General features: G+C 41.1%; 1 protein-coding gene across 1 annotated transcript in view; it reads right to left on the reverse strand.

The window, feature by feature from the left end:
- LOC146832789 (fibrous sheath-interacting protein 2-like) overlaps positions 1–4432 on the reverse strand; it is a 538629-nt gene extending 534197 nt beyond the window's left edge. Inside the window, exon 1 of the mRNA XM_085603979.1 lies at positions 761–4432. Coding sequence (XP_085460105.1) covers positions 761–4432 — 3672 coding nt within the window. The remainder of the gene's footprint in view (positions 1–760) is intronic.
- Positions 4433–13318: the final 8886 nt, after the last annotated feature.

Consider the following 13318-nt stretch of genomic DNA (forward strand, 5'->3'; position numbering starts at 1 on the left):
CTTGTTTTCTGATATTATCTGCTAGTCTTCTGATCATGACCGGACTGCCACTATATGATCTGACAAAGAAGACTAATTACACAACTAATTTGCCCGCTGTTGGCTGATTCTTAAATACGATTCTCTAATAGGTGTCATGTGATAACTATCTGAGAGATGCAAAAGTTGATAAAGTACGGAAGGTTTACACAGTTCTGAAAATTCAACATTGGAATTAATAGAAATAAAACCTTGAAACCCCAAAAAAATGAAATTGTTTAACACAAACTAAATATCCATCAAACACAGAGAAGGGTTATGAACTAATTCAGATTATTTGTAAATTCACTGCTTAAAAAGAAATATTTCTACAATATTGCAGGTTATATTGGACTCTAAATATACCTTTTTAGCCAAGGCTCCCATAATGATGAATGAGAAAAAACACAAATGATTTTTAAAAAAAAGAGGCTTTTATAGCAGAACAAATACTTCAAAGGGCAACACTTTACACAGTTTTAGAACACCATGGTCTACTATAATACACTGTCATCCCCCAAACCTAATATTTGGTTGCTTTTTTGTTTATACGACAGACCTTATCATCATAGAAGATGCAATAAAGATTAGGGCCACCATATGGTGGGATCCTGGCATGAATACAGACCTACAAATGCTAATTGAAATATCCCTCATTCTTAACTGTCAACATAACACATTGCTAAAACATGTAAAATTAATCAATACTGGCAACATTCAAACTATGGCACATGCTACTCACCTTTGTAGGCTCTTCATCTAAACTCCCATATCCAAAGAATAGAGCACGTTTTCCATTTTGAGTCACAACAGCAGAAGCAGAGTTTCGTATATCAGCATCAAAGGTTTTACCTGCCCTGCTCTTCTCCAATACTAAAGCTGTGTTTAAATCTCTGAGACTATTTTCATATTGAGAAAAACATTGTTTTTCTGGTTTCGTCAATGGCTGAGCTTGTCCTGACAAATAATCTGCTTTCATGGCTGTATCTGTGTTTAAGAGTTCATTTCTTATGTAAGTGGTTATTTCTACAGGATTATCTTCCTTTGGTGTATCAACCATTTGGAGAAAAATTGAATTCACACTATTTCCTCCAACAGCAGTTAATATTGAATGTCCTGTAATATCTTTGAGAACTTCATTAACAATTCTAGTACCTTCAACGTCAGTATACAAATCACATAATGTTATTGCATTAGAAAGAGGCTTACTCTCCCATGTGTATATTTCTTTAACTACAAGACGTGCAATTTTTTTGTAGATTAAATTGCATCCAGTTGCCATGGCTTTAAAAATTGTAGTAGGACAACCTATCTCATGCAAGACATTGATGTAAACTGAGTTGACGATGACGGCAACAGTATCATTATCATCTTCAGATTTTAAGTACTGTTCTTTCTTCAATGCTATTTTTACATCAGGCTCAGGGTTTAGCATTTTATTTAGGACTGTATCCATCAATTTTGAAGCTATTTTGTTGACTTCTGTTTCTAGAGATTTACTTCTGTATCTTGCAGCTTGTAAATACGTTGAGGCCAACATTTTTGTTAATAGTTGGCTTACAATTTCCTCCAAAAGTGATGCACATAGTCCATGACATTTGGACTCTATATCCAGAGAATGAGGCTTGATTGCTCGAATAATATTAATAACTCTTTCAGCAATATAAGTTGATTCTATGCATACACAAGTAGGCGCAAATTTACAATTGTGGTAAAAGTGCTGAACTGGACTGTTACATATTTCAGCAATCATTATTTCGGCAACTGTATGTGCCTGAAATCTGTCATTCCTTGAGAGGTTTTCAAAAATTGAATTGTATGATTTTCCAAACTGCCTACAAATATTAAGGTAAGCAATATCAACTAAATTTTCAACCATTCTAAAATCATTTTCATGTTTTGTACATAATTCCCAGGAATCGTCTCTAACTTGTATTTGTTTATCTGAAATTATATTTAACAATGCGTCTAATAATATTTCAGTCATCCTCTTAACCCTTGAGAATGCAGGAAAGACTTCTCTGCCACGTGCCCATTCACTACCATTAAGAAATAGTGTAGCTAGAAACCTCACAACAACTTCTCCTAAAACAGTGGAAGACATCACAGCTGATGATGATTGCAAGCAGTTTGTTTCATATTTGAGTGATGTTAGATCATCAAAACATGTGGCAGCAGAGGTAGCAGCATTGTTACTCATCATTGAGGAGACTAAGTCATGTGACATGGAGAATGTGCCATGATTCCGGGTTTCCATTACACTATTTACAACCTTTGAAACAATTTTGCTGGCATCAAGGGATGTGTATGAACAAAGTGAAATATCTTCAGTTACATGTCTTTCTAGTCGGTAGTCTGCAATTGCTTCCTTGATTAAACAAACAATTTTTTCAGCAAACACACTGGTGTTTCTAGTCAGACTTGTAAAAACTGCCACATTGGTTTCATGTTCCGAATAAATCTTACTGAATATTGAGTTAACAATGCCATCCAACACATGTCTATTTATGTCTGGGTAATTCACTTTGATTTGAGAATGCCTAATCTCCATCAGTACAGAATTTACTAAAGTTGAAACTTCATTATTGAGTTCCATTTCTGATTTTTTTGCATCAATTTCTTTTGTAATCTGGTCTGAAAAAGTGAAGATTTTCAATAAAATACCTGAGATAATTTCAAGAAGAAATGAAGAATAGGCATCTTTATGACCTGTGTAATGGGTATTGTCTTGGGAGTCATGAAGGCCACATATGACACGTTCAACTTCATATGCTGCTGATACTGATGAGTTTGACAAAGAAGGTATTTTCTTTGCAGAAACTGCAACAAAATTGGGATTGGAAATTTCACGAACTACAAAACGAGATACACTTTTCACCAAACTTTTGCTTCGGTAGGTTATCATATCTTGTACTGCAAGATGACTTCCGTATTTGTCCAAAACATTATTGTACACCAAATCCACAACATGGGGAACGTCGTTTTGTGAATTAACTTCAATGTCTGCTACATCTGGTGTGTCCCAAATTTCATGCTGTGAAATTTGGATCATAACATCTGTTACAAGTTTTGAAATTATATGTTTGAATTCAGAGTCTGAAAAACAGATTTGATCACCAAAAGAAGGGAATATTTTTGAAATAAGTCTAGAAATAATGTCTTCTAAGACTTTGGAGGATAAAACAGTTTTACGTGCCACCAAATATCTGCGCTTGTGTTTGGAGTTTTTAACATTTGTTTTAAATTTCCGAAGGATGATACTGGGGTTCAAAGTTGTATATTGAAAAGGTGATCTCTCTATTAAAAGACATGGTTGAATTTGGTAACAGTGCATTGCAGCTAATAAAAAACTGGTTATTCTTCCAGCAAGCATGGTCCTATTATGCTTCATATACTTTCTAACTCTCCTATAAGATCCACAGTCCTTCAAAATCTCACAATAAACGGAATTTACAACTTTGTTCACATGCTTCATGTTTTGCTGCAGATGATCTAGAGCTTCTTTACTGACTGATACTACCTTAACATCTGATTCTTTTAATTCCCCTAACAGTAGATTGACTAATTCTACAGCAATTTCCATGAGTTCAAATTCTGATTTCCTTTCTTTTATGTCCTCCATGATATTTGACGCTAAAATGACATGAGTAAGTAGTTCAGCAATGATATCCTCCAGAAATGAAGCTGAATAAACATAACTGGTTGATTGTTCTGTGTTATATATACTGAGTGTGCTGTGTACAAAGACATTACCAAGTACTTCATCAACAATGTTCTCAACAGATGATGATGGTGATGTGTCTGATTCAGGCAAGACCTCTCCTAGTAAAATGACCTGCAGATGACAAGTCATTTCTTTGGCAAGTCTGTCAATAACAGCTGCATTACTGGTCGCCAAAGCTGCCTGCATTGCTTGCACTGTTTCATATTCCTGCAAGATATTGTTGTAAACAGATTCAACTACTTGTTCGACATCGACTTGTACATGCAAAAACTGATTTAAATTTGAATTGTTTGCATTCCAAAGATCATTAGAAACACAGTGCATTACTTTCAGCTTGAGCTGTTTAGCTAACTCCATAAAGCTAAGCTTCTGAAAATGATATTGGCTCTCTGAGAGTACGATGCTTGCATAAAATGAAGGAAAAATGATAAATAGTAGCAAGTTGATAGTATGTATTAAAGTGGCACTGCCATGAAGGGAAGTATCTTCCTGTGCCCAATCACTAGTCTTGCGAAAATCTTTTTTTTCTCTTTTGTCTATACTGTCACAATCCTGTATTACTGATGTAAAATCTTCTGTTTCTTCGGAAATGTATTTTTCTAGTTTATGCGTCGATATTTCCGCCACTACAAAGGTGATCAGTTTCTTGACAAATGATTCATCACCTCTGTTAGTTGACTTGCTGAGCATCTTTTTTGATGCTAACCTTCCAATTACAAAAATGTGAACATTTAGTTGTGATGCACTAGGCAGAAAATATCTAATATTTTCATTGCCTGTATCAACAGTCAAAATGATTATACTTAAAAGGCCACAGAAGCATGGATATGTCAAAAATAGACAGAAATCTTTTGTCTTTATGTTCCTTGATTGGTCATTGTGTCCACCTGAAAGCCTATCAAGAAAAATAATTTGTGTGTTCAAATTCACCACTAGTTTACCTGTAGCTTTATTAAAAGGTGTACACATTCCCTTCTGTGGTCCAGGTTTTTTTAAAAACTTGGATGGTGGAGGGTACACAAACCTATTCTCTGGTGAACATTTTGAAGCCCTTGTTAATTCCGATTGACCTTGATGATGGTCGAAGTGTGCTTGTGATTCCTTCTTTTCAGACCAAAATAAAATCTTATTTTTAAGAAAGAAACCGGACACATCATATACATGATTCTGCCCTAAGTTACTGCTGTAAGCAACTGAAAAATATTCCATCCGTATCAAACTTGAAAGACATTCCTTTGGATTAATGGTTTCCACTGAATTACTGCGAATTAATCCAAGCTTACTTGAAACTAAGCTATTACAAAATTCAAGTGCAATGAATGGCACATGGCAAGTGAATGAGTGGGGAAAAAAATCATATTCTGTTGAATCTGATACGTTTAGTGAATGGTCCACTTTACACAGATAACATGCATTACTTTCAGAGAAGGTTGGTGAAAACTGAGCTGTTGCTGACTCTGTCGAAGACACGTCTCCTTCAGAAATTAGGCACGCTTCAAATGGCGGTATATTATGTAGTGATCTAAATTTGCCTTCAATGTGTTGTCTCTTTGGATAAGGAGCTGATATAAGAGAATGTATTTGTGGGGTCACCACAGTTGTGAAAAGCACTGGCAGCAAGCTACTTTTCTTTGAATTCTGTCCTACAACAAAATCTTTGGCACTGGAATCAATTCCAACATCCTCGTCAGTTTCTTCAGCATAATGAATGCTAGATGCTTCTGAGCAAACATATTGTTCCTGTGTTGCGTTTGAAGTGTTGGAACTTGTGGCTTCATACATTGTGACAGCAGGGTACAGAATACCTTCTTGCAGTAGCCCTAGATTTGTAACTGTATTCTGAACTGTTCCCCAATAGATGCCTGTGGTAAAAATGGAAACAAAAGGTATTTTACACACATTGCATTTGTTAGCAGGGGAAAAGTGAAAGAAGACATCACTAATGAATAACAAACTGTGACATTCAAGTTTCAAGAATGCATAACGATAACTTTTTATCGGCACCATTTCTATTCACAAACATGTACAGAACCATCTTATTAGTCAAATAATAACTTACAAATTCCTGGAGTCAAGCTATCCTGGCTGATGAGGGCTGAAAGCCCGAAACCGGTCCTAGGATGCTTGTTTGCAGTCCAGGGAGGACCTGGCCTGGCAGTTCGGTCTGGACTGTTCCCATGAGGCACAGGGTCAAGACTGATTTGCATATGGCTGGGTCCAAACTGAAAAGGCATGGTGAGCAAAATAACGATGGATTTAGGCACAGATCTCTATACTGGGGTGAATGTATGACATTGTTCTACATTCTGTCCATCAATTGTTCTTTTTGCATTTGTCGCCCTGAGTGGGACGGGTATGCCCTGATGTGGGTCCCGTGCTCTCCATGCCACTGGAGTCAAGCTATCCTGGATGATGAGGGCTGAAAGCCCGAAACAGGTCCTAGGATGCTTGTTTCCAGTCCAGGGAGAACCTTGCCTGGCAGTTTGGTCTGGACTGTTCCCATGAGGCACAGGGTCAAGACTGATTTGCATATGGCTGGGTCCAAACTGGAAAGGCATGATGAGCAAAAATACGATGGATTTAGGCACAGATCTCTGTACTGGGGTGCATATATGACATTATTCTACATTCTGTCCATCAATTGATCTTTTTGCATTTGTCACCCTGAGTGGGACAGGTATGCCCAGACGTGGGTCCCGTGCTCTCCATGCCACTGGAGTCAAGCTATCCTGGATGATGAGGGCTGAAAGCCCGAAACCGGTCCTAGAATGCTTGTTTCCAGTCCAGGGAGGACATGGCCTGGCAGTTTGGTCTGGACTGTTCCCATGAGGCACAGGGTCAAGACTGATTTGCATATGGCTGGGTCCAAACTGGAAAAGCATGGTGAGCAAAAAAACAATGGATTTAGGCCCAGATCTCTGTACTGGGGTGAATGTATGACATTGTTCTACATTCTGTCCATCAATTTTTCTTTTTGCATTTGTCACCCCGAGTGGGACGGGTATGCCCAGACGTGGCTCCCGTGCTCTCCATGCCACTGGAGTCAAGCTATCCTGGCTGATGAGGGCAGAAAGCACGAAACCGGTCCTAGGATGCTTGTTTCCAGTCCAGGGAGGACCTGGCCTGGCAGTTCGGTCTGGACCGTTCCCATGAGGCACAGGGTCAAGACTGATTTGCATATGGCTGGGTCCAAACTGGAAAGGCATGATGAGCAAAAACACAATGGATTTAGGCACAGATCTCTGTACTGGGGTGAATGTATGATATTGTTCTACATCCTGTCCATCAATTGATCTTTTTGCATTTGTCACCCTGAGTGGGACAGGTATGCCCAGACGTGGGTCCTGTGCTCTCCATGCCACTGGAGTAAAGCTATTCTGGATGACGAGGGCTGAAAGCAGGAAACCGGTCCTAGAATGCTTGTTTCCAGTCCGGGGAGGACCTGGCCTGGCAGTTTGGTCTGGACTGTTCCCATGAGGCACAGGGTCAAGACTGATTTGCATATGGCTAGGCCCAAACTGGAAAGGCATGGTGAGCAAAAAAACGATGGATTTAGGCACAGATCTCTGTACTGGGGTGAATGTATGACATTGTTCTACATTCTGTCCATCAAGTGTTCTTTTTGCATTTGTCACCCTGAGTGGGACGGGTATGCCGAGACGTGGGTCCCGTGCTCTCCATGCCACTGGAGTCAAGCTATCCTGGATGATGAGGGCTGAAAGCCCGAATCCGGTCCTAGGATGCTTGTTTCCAGTCCAGGGAGAACCTGGCCTGGCAGTCTGGTCTGGACTGTTCCCATGAGGCACAGGGTCAAGACTGATTTGCATATGGCTGGGTCCAAATGATGGGTTTAGGCACAGATCTCTGTACTGGGGTGAATATATGACATTGTTCTGCATTCTGTCCATCAAACTTCCACTCTGGACATTCCTTCCTTAAGCACACAATACACACCATTGCCTATCCCCTCGGACAACCACCCCCCAATACTTGCACGAACATCACCTGCATCCGACTCAAACGTTTAGTCCCGCCCGGACCTCCCCCTACTCCATCTCATGGCAATTCACTCTACAAAATCCCCCCACCAATTCTACTCCTTCACCACACATCCCACTATCTGCGCTGGACACACATACTACTCCCAGGCCACTTGACACTCACATACCCCACCTACCTAACATAACGGCAATCACCTACACAGAACCAACAGGTAACGTACACCCCGTAGCCATATTCACAGATGCCCCCGCGACAGAGACCACCCCTCTCCACATTAACACTCACAGCACCTCATTCTTGTTGAACGCCGACTCCACTAACATACACACCCAACTCTCCAGAACGCCGCCCTCTCCTCAAGGGCTAGGACACACTAGGACACTCCACTCCCACACAGAAGACAGGATACCCTCCATTAACACTCTGCACACATTCACACCACCTACATCCACAGCCCATCCTTCTACCCCCAAAGCCCACTCACCCCCATCTAGTACTCTTCCCACACCCACTACCCAACCTTCCAGTACCACAGCCCTGTCATCCATATCTACTACACGCCTACCCACACCCGCAACACCCCTCCCAATGCCACCCACACCTGCCCCATTCCATAAATCCAACCAAACTACATTGCAGGCAGACTCACCCTCCACACAACCCTTGACCCAACTCGTATCCGTTCCCAACCTTAGACTTGATGAGATCATGATCTCACTAACTCAAATCAAAACTGAACTACAAGCACTCAACGATCGGATATCGAGAAACCCGTGGTTTACCAGACCCTCAAGACAGTCCAAACTTAGCGGGCTTCAGAACCATCCAACAGGTTCATCGAATCTCATTCCGCCCAGATGGATTTCAGTTCCCTCATGTAACAATTCAACCCGCCCACTCAGAAGCATTAATCCGTTATCAGAGAGTGACCTACTCTCCCTGTTAAACTCTTATGCATCCACTCTCGTGAACAAGCTCACCCCTACCTCAATGATGATCCCTACTATCCCTTCCAATCCTCACAGGACTACTAAACCCTTCACTAGAGGCATTACCAGCAACAACCTAAGAAGAATCCCCCTCACTCAGGAACCTTCTTCATCCACTATCACGCCCCGGCTAAAATGTATACTCCTAAACTGTAGATCTGCATCTAGACACGCAGCGGACATAGCTGACCTCATTCTCACACAGGAACTGGACTTGTTACTGTTAACGGAAACCTGGCTAAAAGAGTCCTCCACACCAATCATGGACATATTAGTACCCCCAAACTATGACATCATTAGATTAGAGAGAACTGATAAAACAGGGGGAGGTATCGCTTGCATACATCGTAGTAATATCTCTGTGAACAGAGCCATATCCCCTGCATACACCTCCTGCGAATACTTATGCCTTGACATCACCAACTATGGTAAACCATTATGTTCCATACACATCATCTATCATCCACCGGGTGACGACCTAGCCTTCACTGAACATTTCATGGATATGGTAACAACAAATATGGGGCGACTAAACACCCAAATATTCCTGGGAGACTTCAATCTTCACTGGAACGATCACAATGATACTGTGGTGAATAGTCTCAAAATCTTCCTAGAAGACCTAGACCTGACCCAATTATGTAGCAGCCCTACACACAACAAAGGATCTATTCTGGACTTAATAATCTCTAAAACCGATTCCATTCAGATCCAGTCGATCGACCCCTGCGACTGGTCAGATCATCATATCATTAACTTCTACATCAAGGAAATGGTGAAACTTAACTCGGCGCAACCCACACGACCTAAAATATGGAAAAGAGACCTGAATAAGATCAAGCCTAACACTTTGCCATCTCCCAGCTACAACCTACTCCGGCCCCCCCGCAGGAACTTCCGAAGTCCATGATCTCACCAATCACTACCTCTACGCCATGACATCGATAATAGATGAGGTCGCACCACTTCAACTAAAGAGAGTATCCATAAAAGACTCAAAGCCCTGGTACAATGGAACACTTAATGAAGACAGACGGTCGCTCAGAACATCTGAGCGCACATGGAGATCTGTTCCATCCGCAAACCACCTCAAGATCCTTAGGACAAAGAGAAATGCATATTACCGTAAAATCAAGCAAGCCAAAGCTGACTTCTTCAGCTTCCAACTAGACCAAGCAAGAAACCGCCCCAAAAAACTTTTTGAATTAATCAAAACCCAATCCAAGGAGGCACCACAACGCCCACAAGACTCATCATGTCCGCAACCAAACTGTGAAGATTTCGCTGTCTTCTTCACCCAGAAGACTGACACCATCAAAAAGGATCTCCTAACTGACCTAACCCTACATGCGAGACCACACACAAATACCCCAGCATTTCCAACTGCTTCATACCTAACCCCTTCAAAGCCTGACCTAAAAAATGACGCAACTTGGTCTTCCTTTACCACCTATTCTGAAGAAAACATAGGCAAAATACTCAGTGCCCTGAACCCTGCCAACCACTTCGTCGATCCCCTCCCTGCTAATGCTGTCAAAGACCTTACTCCTCTGCTTCTACCGATCTGGACCAAGATCATAAACAGCTCACTTCAACAAGGCTGCATCCCAGACACCCTTAAAGCTGGGCAGGTATCACCCATCATAAAGAAGCCCACGGCCGACCCTATGGACTTAAACAACTACCGCCCCATTACCAACATCCCTACCTTGGCCAAATTATTGGAAAAATGTGTTCACCTCCAACTGACGAGGCATATTGATCACTTTGACCTACTTAACAAGCACCAATCAGGCTTCCGAGCAGGTCATAGCACTGAATCAGCCATGACACATATAATTGATGATGCGCTACAAATCCTGGATCAAAATGGAGCCTGCTTACTCATTCTATTAGACCTATCCTCAGCCTTTGATACGATAAAACACGAGAACCTGTTAGACCTCCTGGAACACAGAATGGGATTCTCAGGTGCAGTGCTAAACTGGTTTACCTCATTTCTCCATAATCGAACACAACAATTCAAGGTCAATAACTCCCTCTCCAAACCAGTACCAGTTACTTTAGGTGTCCCACAAGGTTCCTCACTCTCCCCAACGCTGTTTAATCACTTCATGGAACCACTCACCGAAGTTCTGCAAGCATCGAACGTACAATATCACATGTACGCCGATGACACACAACTATACCTCAAGATCCACTCCTTAGAAGACATCAAATCACTTAACCTATCGCTTAGGAATACACAAACTTGGCTAGCAGAAAATCATCTCAAACTGAATGCCCTAAAAACAGAATTCCTCCTTATAGCTCCACCTGCCCAAGTCCCCATAATACAAGAGTGGATTAAACATCTGACAGCACTCAAAGTTCAACCTACCATCGTGGACTCAGCGAAATCACTCGGAATTAATCTTGACTGCAACCTCAATATGCAAAAACACATCAGCATTGATACAAAGGGAGCAAACTTCCAGAAAAATACACTAAGGAAACTTAAACCTTTCCTACCACCCAACGACTTCAAACAGGCAGTACAAGCACTAGTCATACCAAGACTGGAATACGGTATTATCTCTCTCTGTGGCCTTCCCAAAGTATCAACTGCACCATTAAGAGCCGCTATCAATTCGGCAACTAGACTCATCACTGGCTCCAAAAGAAACTCCCACATCACCCCGGATCTTCAATCCCTGAACTGGCTACCCCTTGAAGCCAGAATTCATCTGAAAATAGCGTGTATGACACACAAAGCCGTGCATCATAATGCACCCACATATCTGGCACAGGAACTGACTATCTCTGGCGGGATTAGACCTTCAAGAAGTGCAGATAACCTACTACTGAAACCACAAAGGTTCCACAAGAAGAAAACATATAACAGATCCTTCTCCGGGATGGCACCCAGAATCTGGAATGCCTTACCTCCTGAAACCAGACTTAACCCCTCCACTGCTTCTTTAAAAAGGGAGGTAAAATCGATACTCATGGCCAAATTCACCTAACTATGGACTATAGACATCTGGGTTCCAATCACATCCGTGTCCCGAACAAGACGGTCATAATAGACCATCTGAGCATCTAGACTTTTTGTTTTTTTCCTCAGGTTGATTATTGCTTTGCCTACACAAGATGCTCTGTGTATGTGCTATGTGTAACATTTATTTGTTGTATAGTAACCTTTATTGATTGTATAGCGCTCTGATATCCGTTTAGGATCTTGTTCGCGCTCTATAAAACTTTCTAAATAAATAAATAAATAAATAAATTGTTCTTTTTGCATCTACTTTACACAAATAACATGCATTACTTTCAGAGAAGGTTGGTGAAAACTGAGCTGTTGCTGACTCTGTCGAAGACACATCTCCTTCAGAAATTAGGCAAGTTTCAAATGGCAGTGATCTAAATTTGCCTTCAATGTGTTGTTTCTTTGGATAAGGAGCTGATATAAGAGAATGTATTTGTGGAGTCACCACAGTTGTGAAGAGCACTGGCAGCAAGCTACTTTTCTTTGAATTATGCCCTACAACAAATTCTTTGGTACTGGAATCAATTCCAACATCCTCGTCAGTTTCTTCTGCATAATGAATGCTAGATGCGTCTGAGCAAACATATTGTTCCTGTGTTTCGTTTGAAGTGTTGGAACTTGTGGCTTCATACATTGTGGCAGCAGGGTACAGAATACCTTCTTGCGGTAGCCCTAGATTTGTAACTGTATTTTGAACTGTTCCCCAATGGATGCCTGTGTTAAAAATGGAAACAAAATGTATTTTACACACATCGCATTTGTTAGCAGGGAAAAAGTGAAAGAAGACAGCACTAATGAATAACAAACTGTGACATTCAAGTTTCAAAAATGCATAATGATAATTTTTTATCAGCACCATTTCTATTCACAAACATGTACAGAACCATCTTATTAGTCAAATATTAGCTTACAAATTCCATAAATATGTAGAAGCATTTTTCAACTGGCCTTCTCCAATTTAACACTTCATCCATGATACCCAACTTTAATTGCTTGTGTGCATAACATAGAATCATGTGATTGGTTATAACTTACCCTCGCATGTGTTGGTCTCTGAAACAATGTTTTTAAAAGGTGCTTTAGCAAATACATTGCCCACGCTTCTTGGGCAGATGCTATCGATTATATTAATAATATGGCACCTAAATGAACTGGAGTGCTCATAATATGTCACAGTCCATCATTTTTTCTAATGATATGAAAATAACATAAATCACACAAAAATGGTGCTACAGATTCAAAATTCACCTTCATTGCATTCAATCCTAGAAAGGAGAGTGAGCATGGGCCTCGTTACTAGTGTCCAGGACGCACACCAGTAAGTCCACATCCCCAGAGTTAACATTAAGGGGGTCCTGTTAACTCTTGGGGTACAGAGTTAGTTGGTATTCTGAGTGGAGCCTTGAGGTTTCACTGATAAATGGTCAATTACTAGGTGTATCAGTAATTTTGGGTCAGACTCACCTAGTAGTAGCCCATTACTACCCGCACTTACCCCCAGGGTTTTCCGCTGGTGTAAACAGCTCAAAGCCTTGGGGTAAACAAGACAGATCTGTG

The sequence above is a fragment of the Triturus cristatus genome, chromosome 5_1 (genome assembly GCF_964204655.1).
Source record: "Triturus cristatus chromosome 5_1, aTriCri1.1, whole genome shotgun sequence".
Taxonomy (NCBI): Eukaryota; Metazoa; Chordata; class Amphibia; order Caudata; family Salamandridae; genus Triturus; species Triturus cristatus.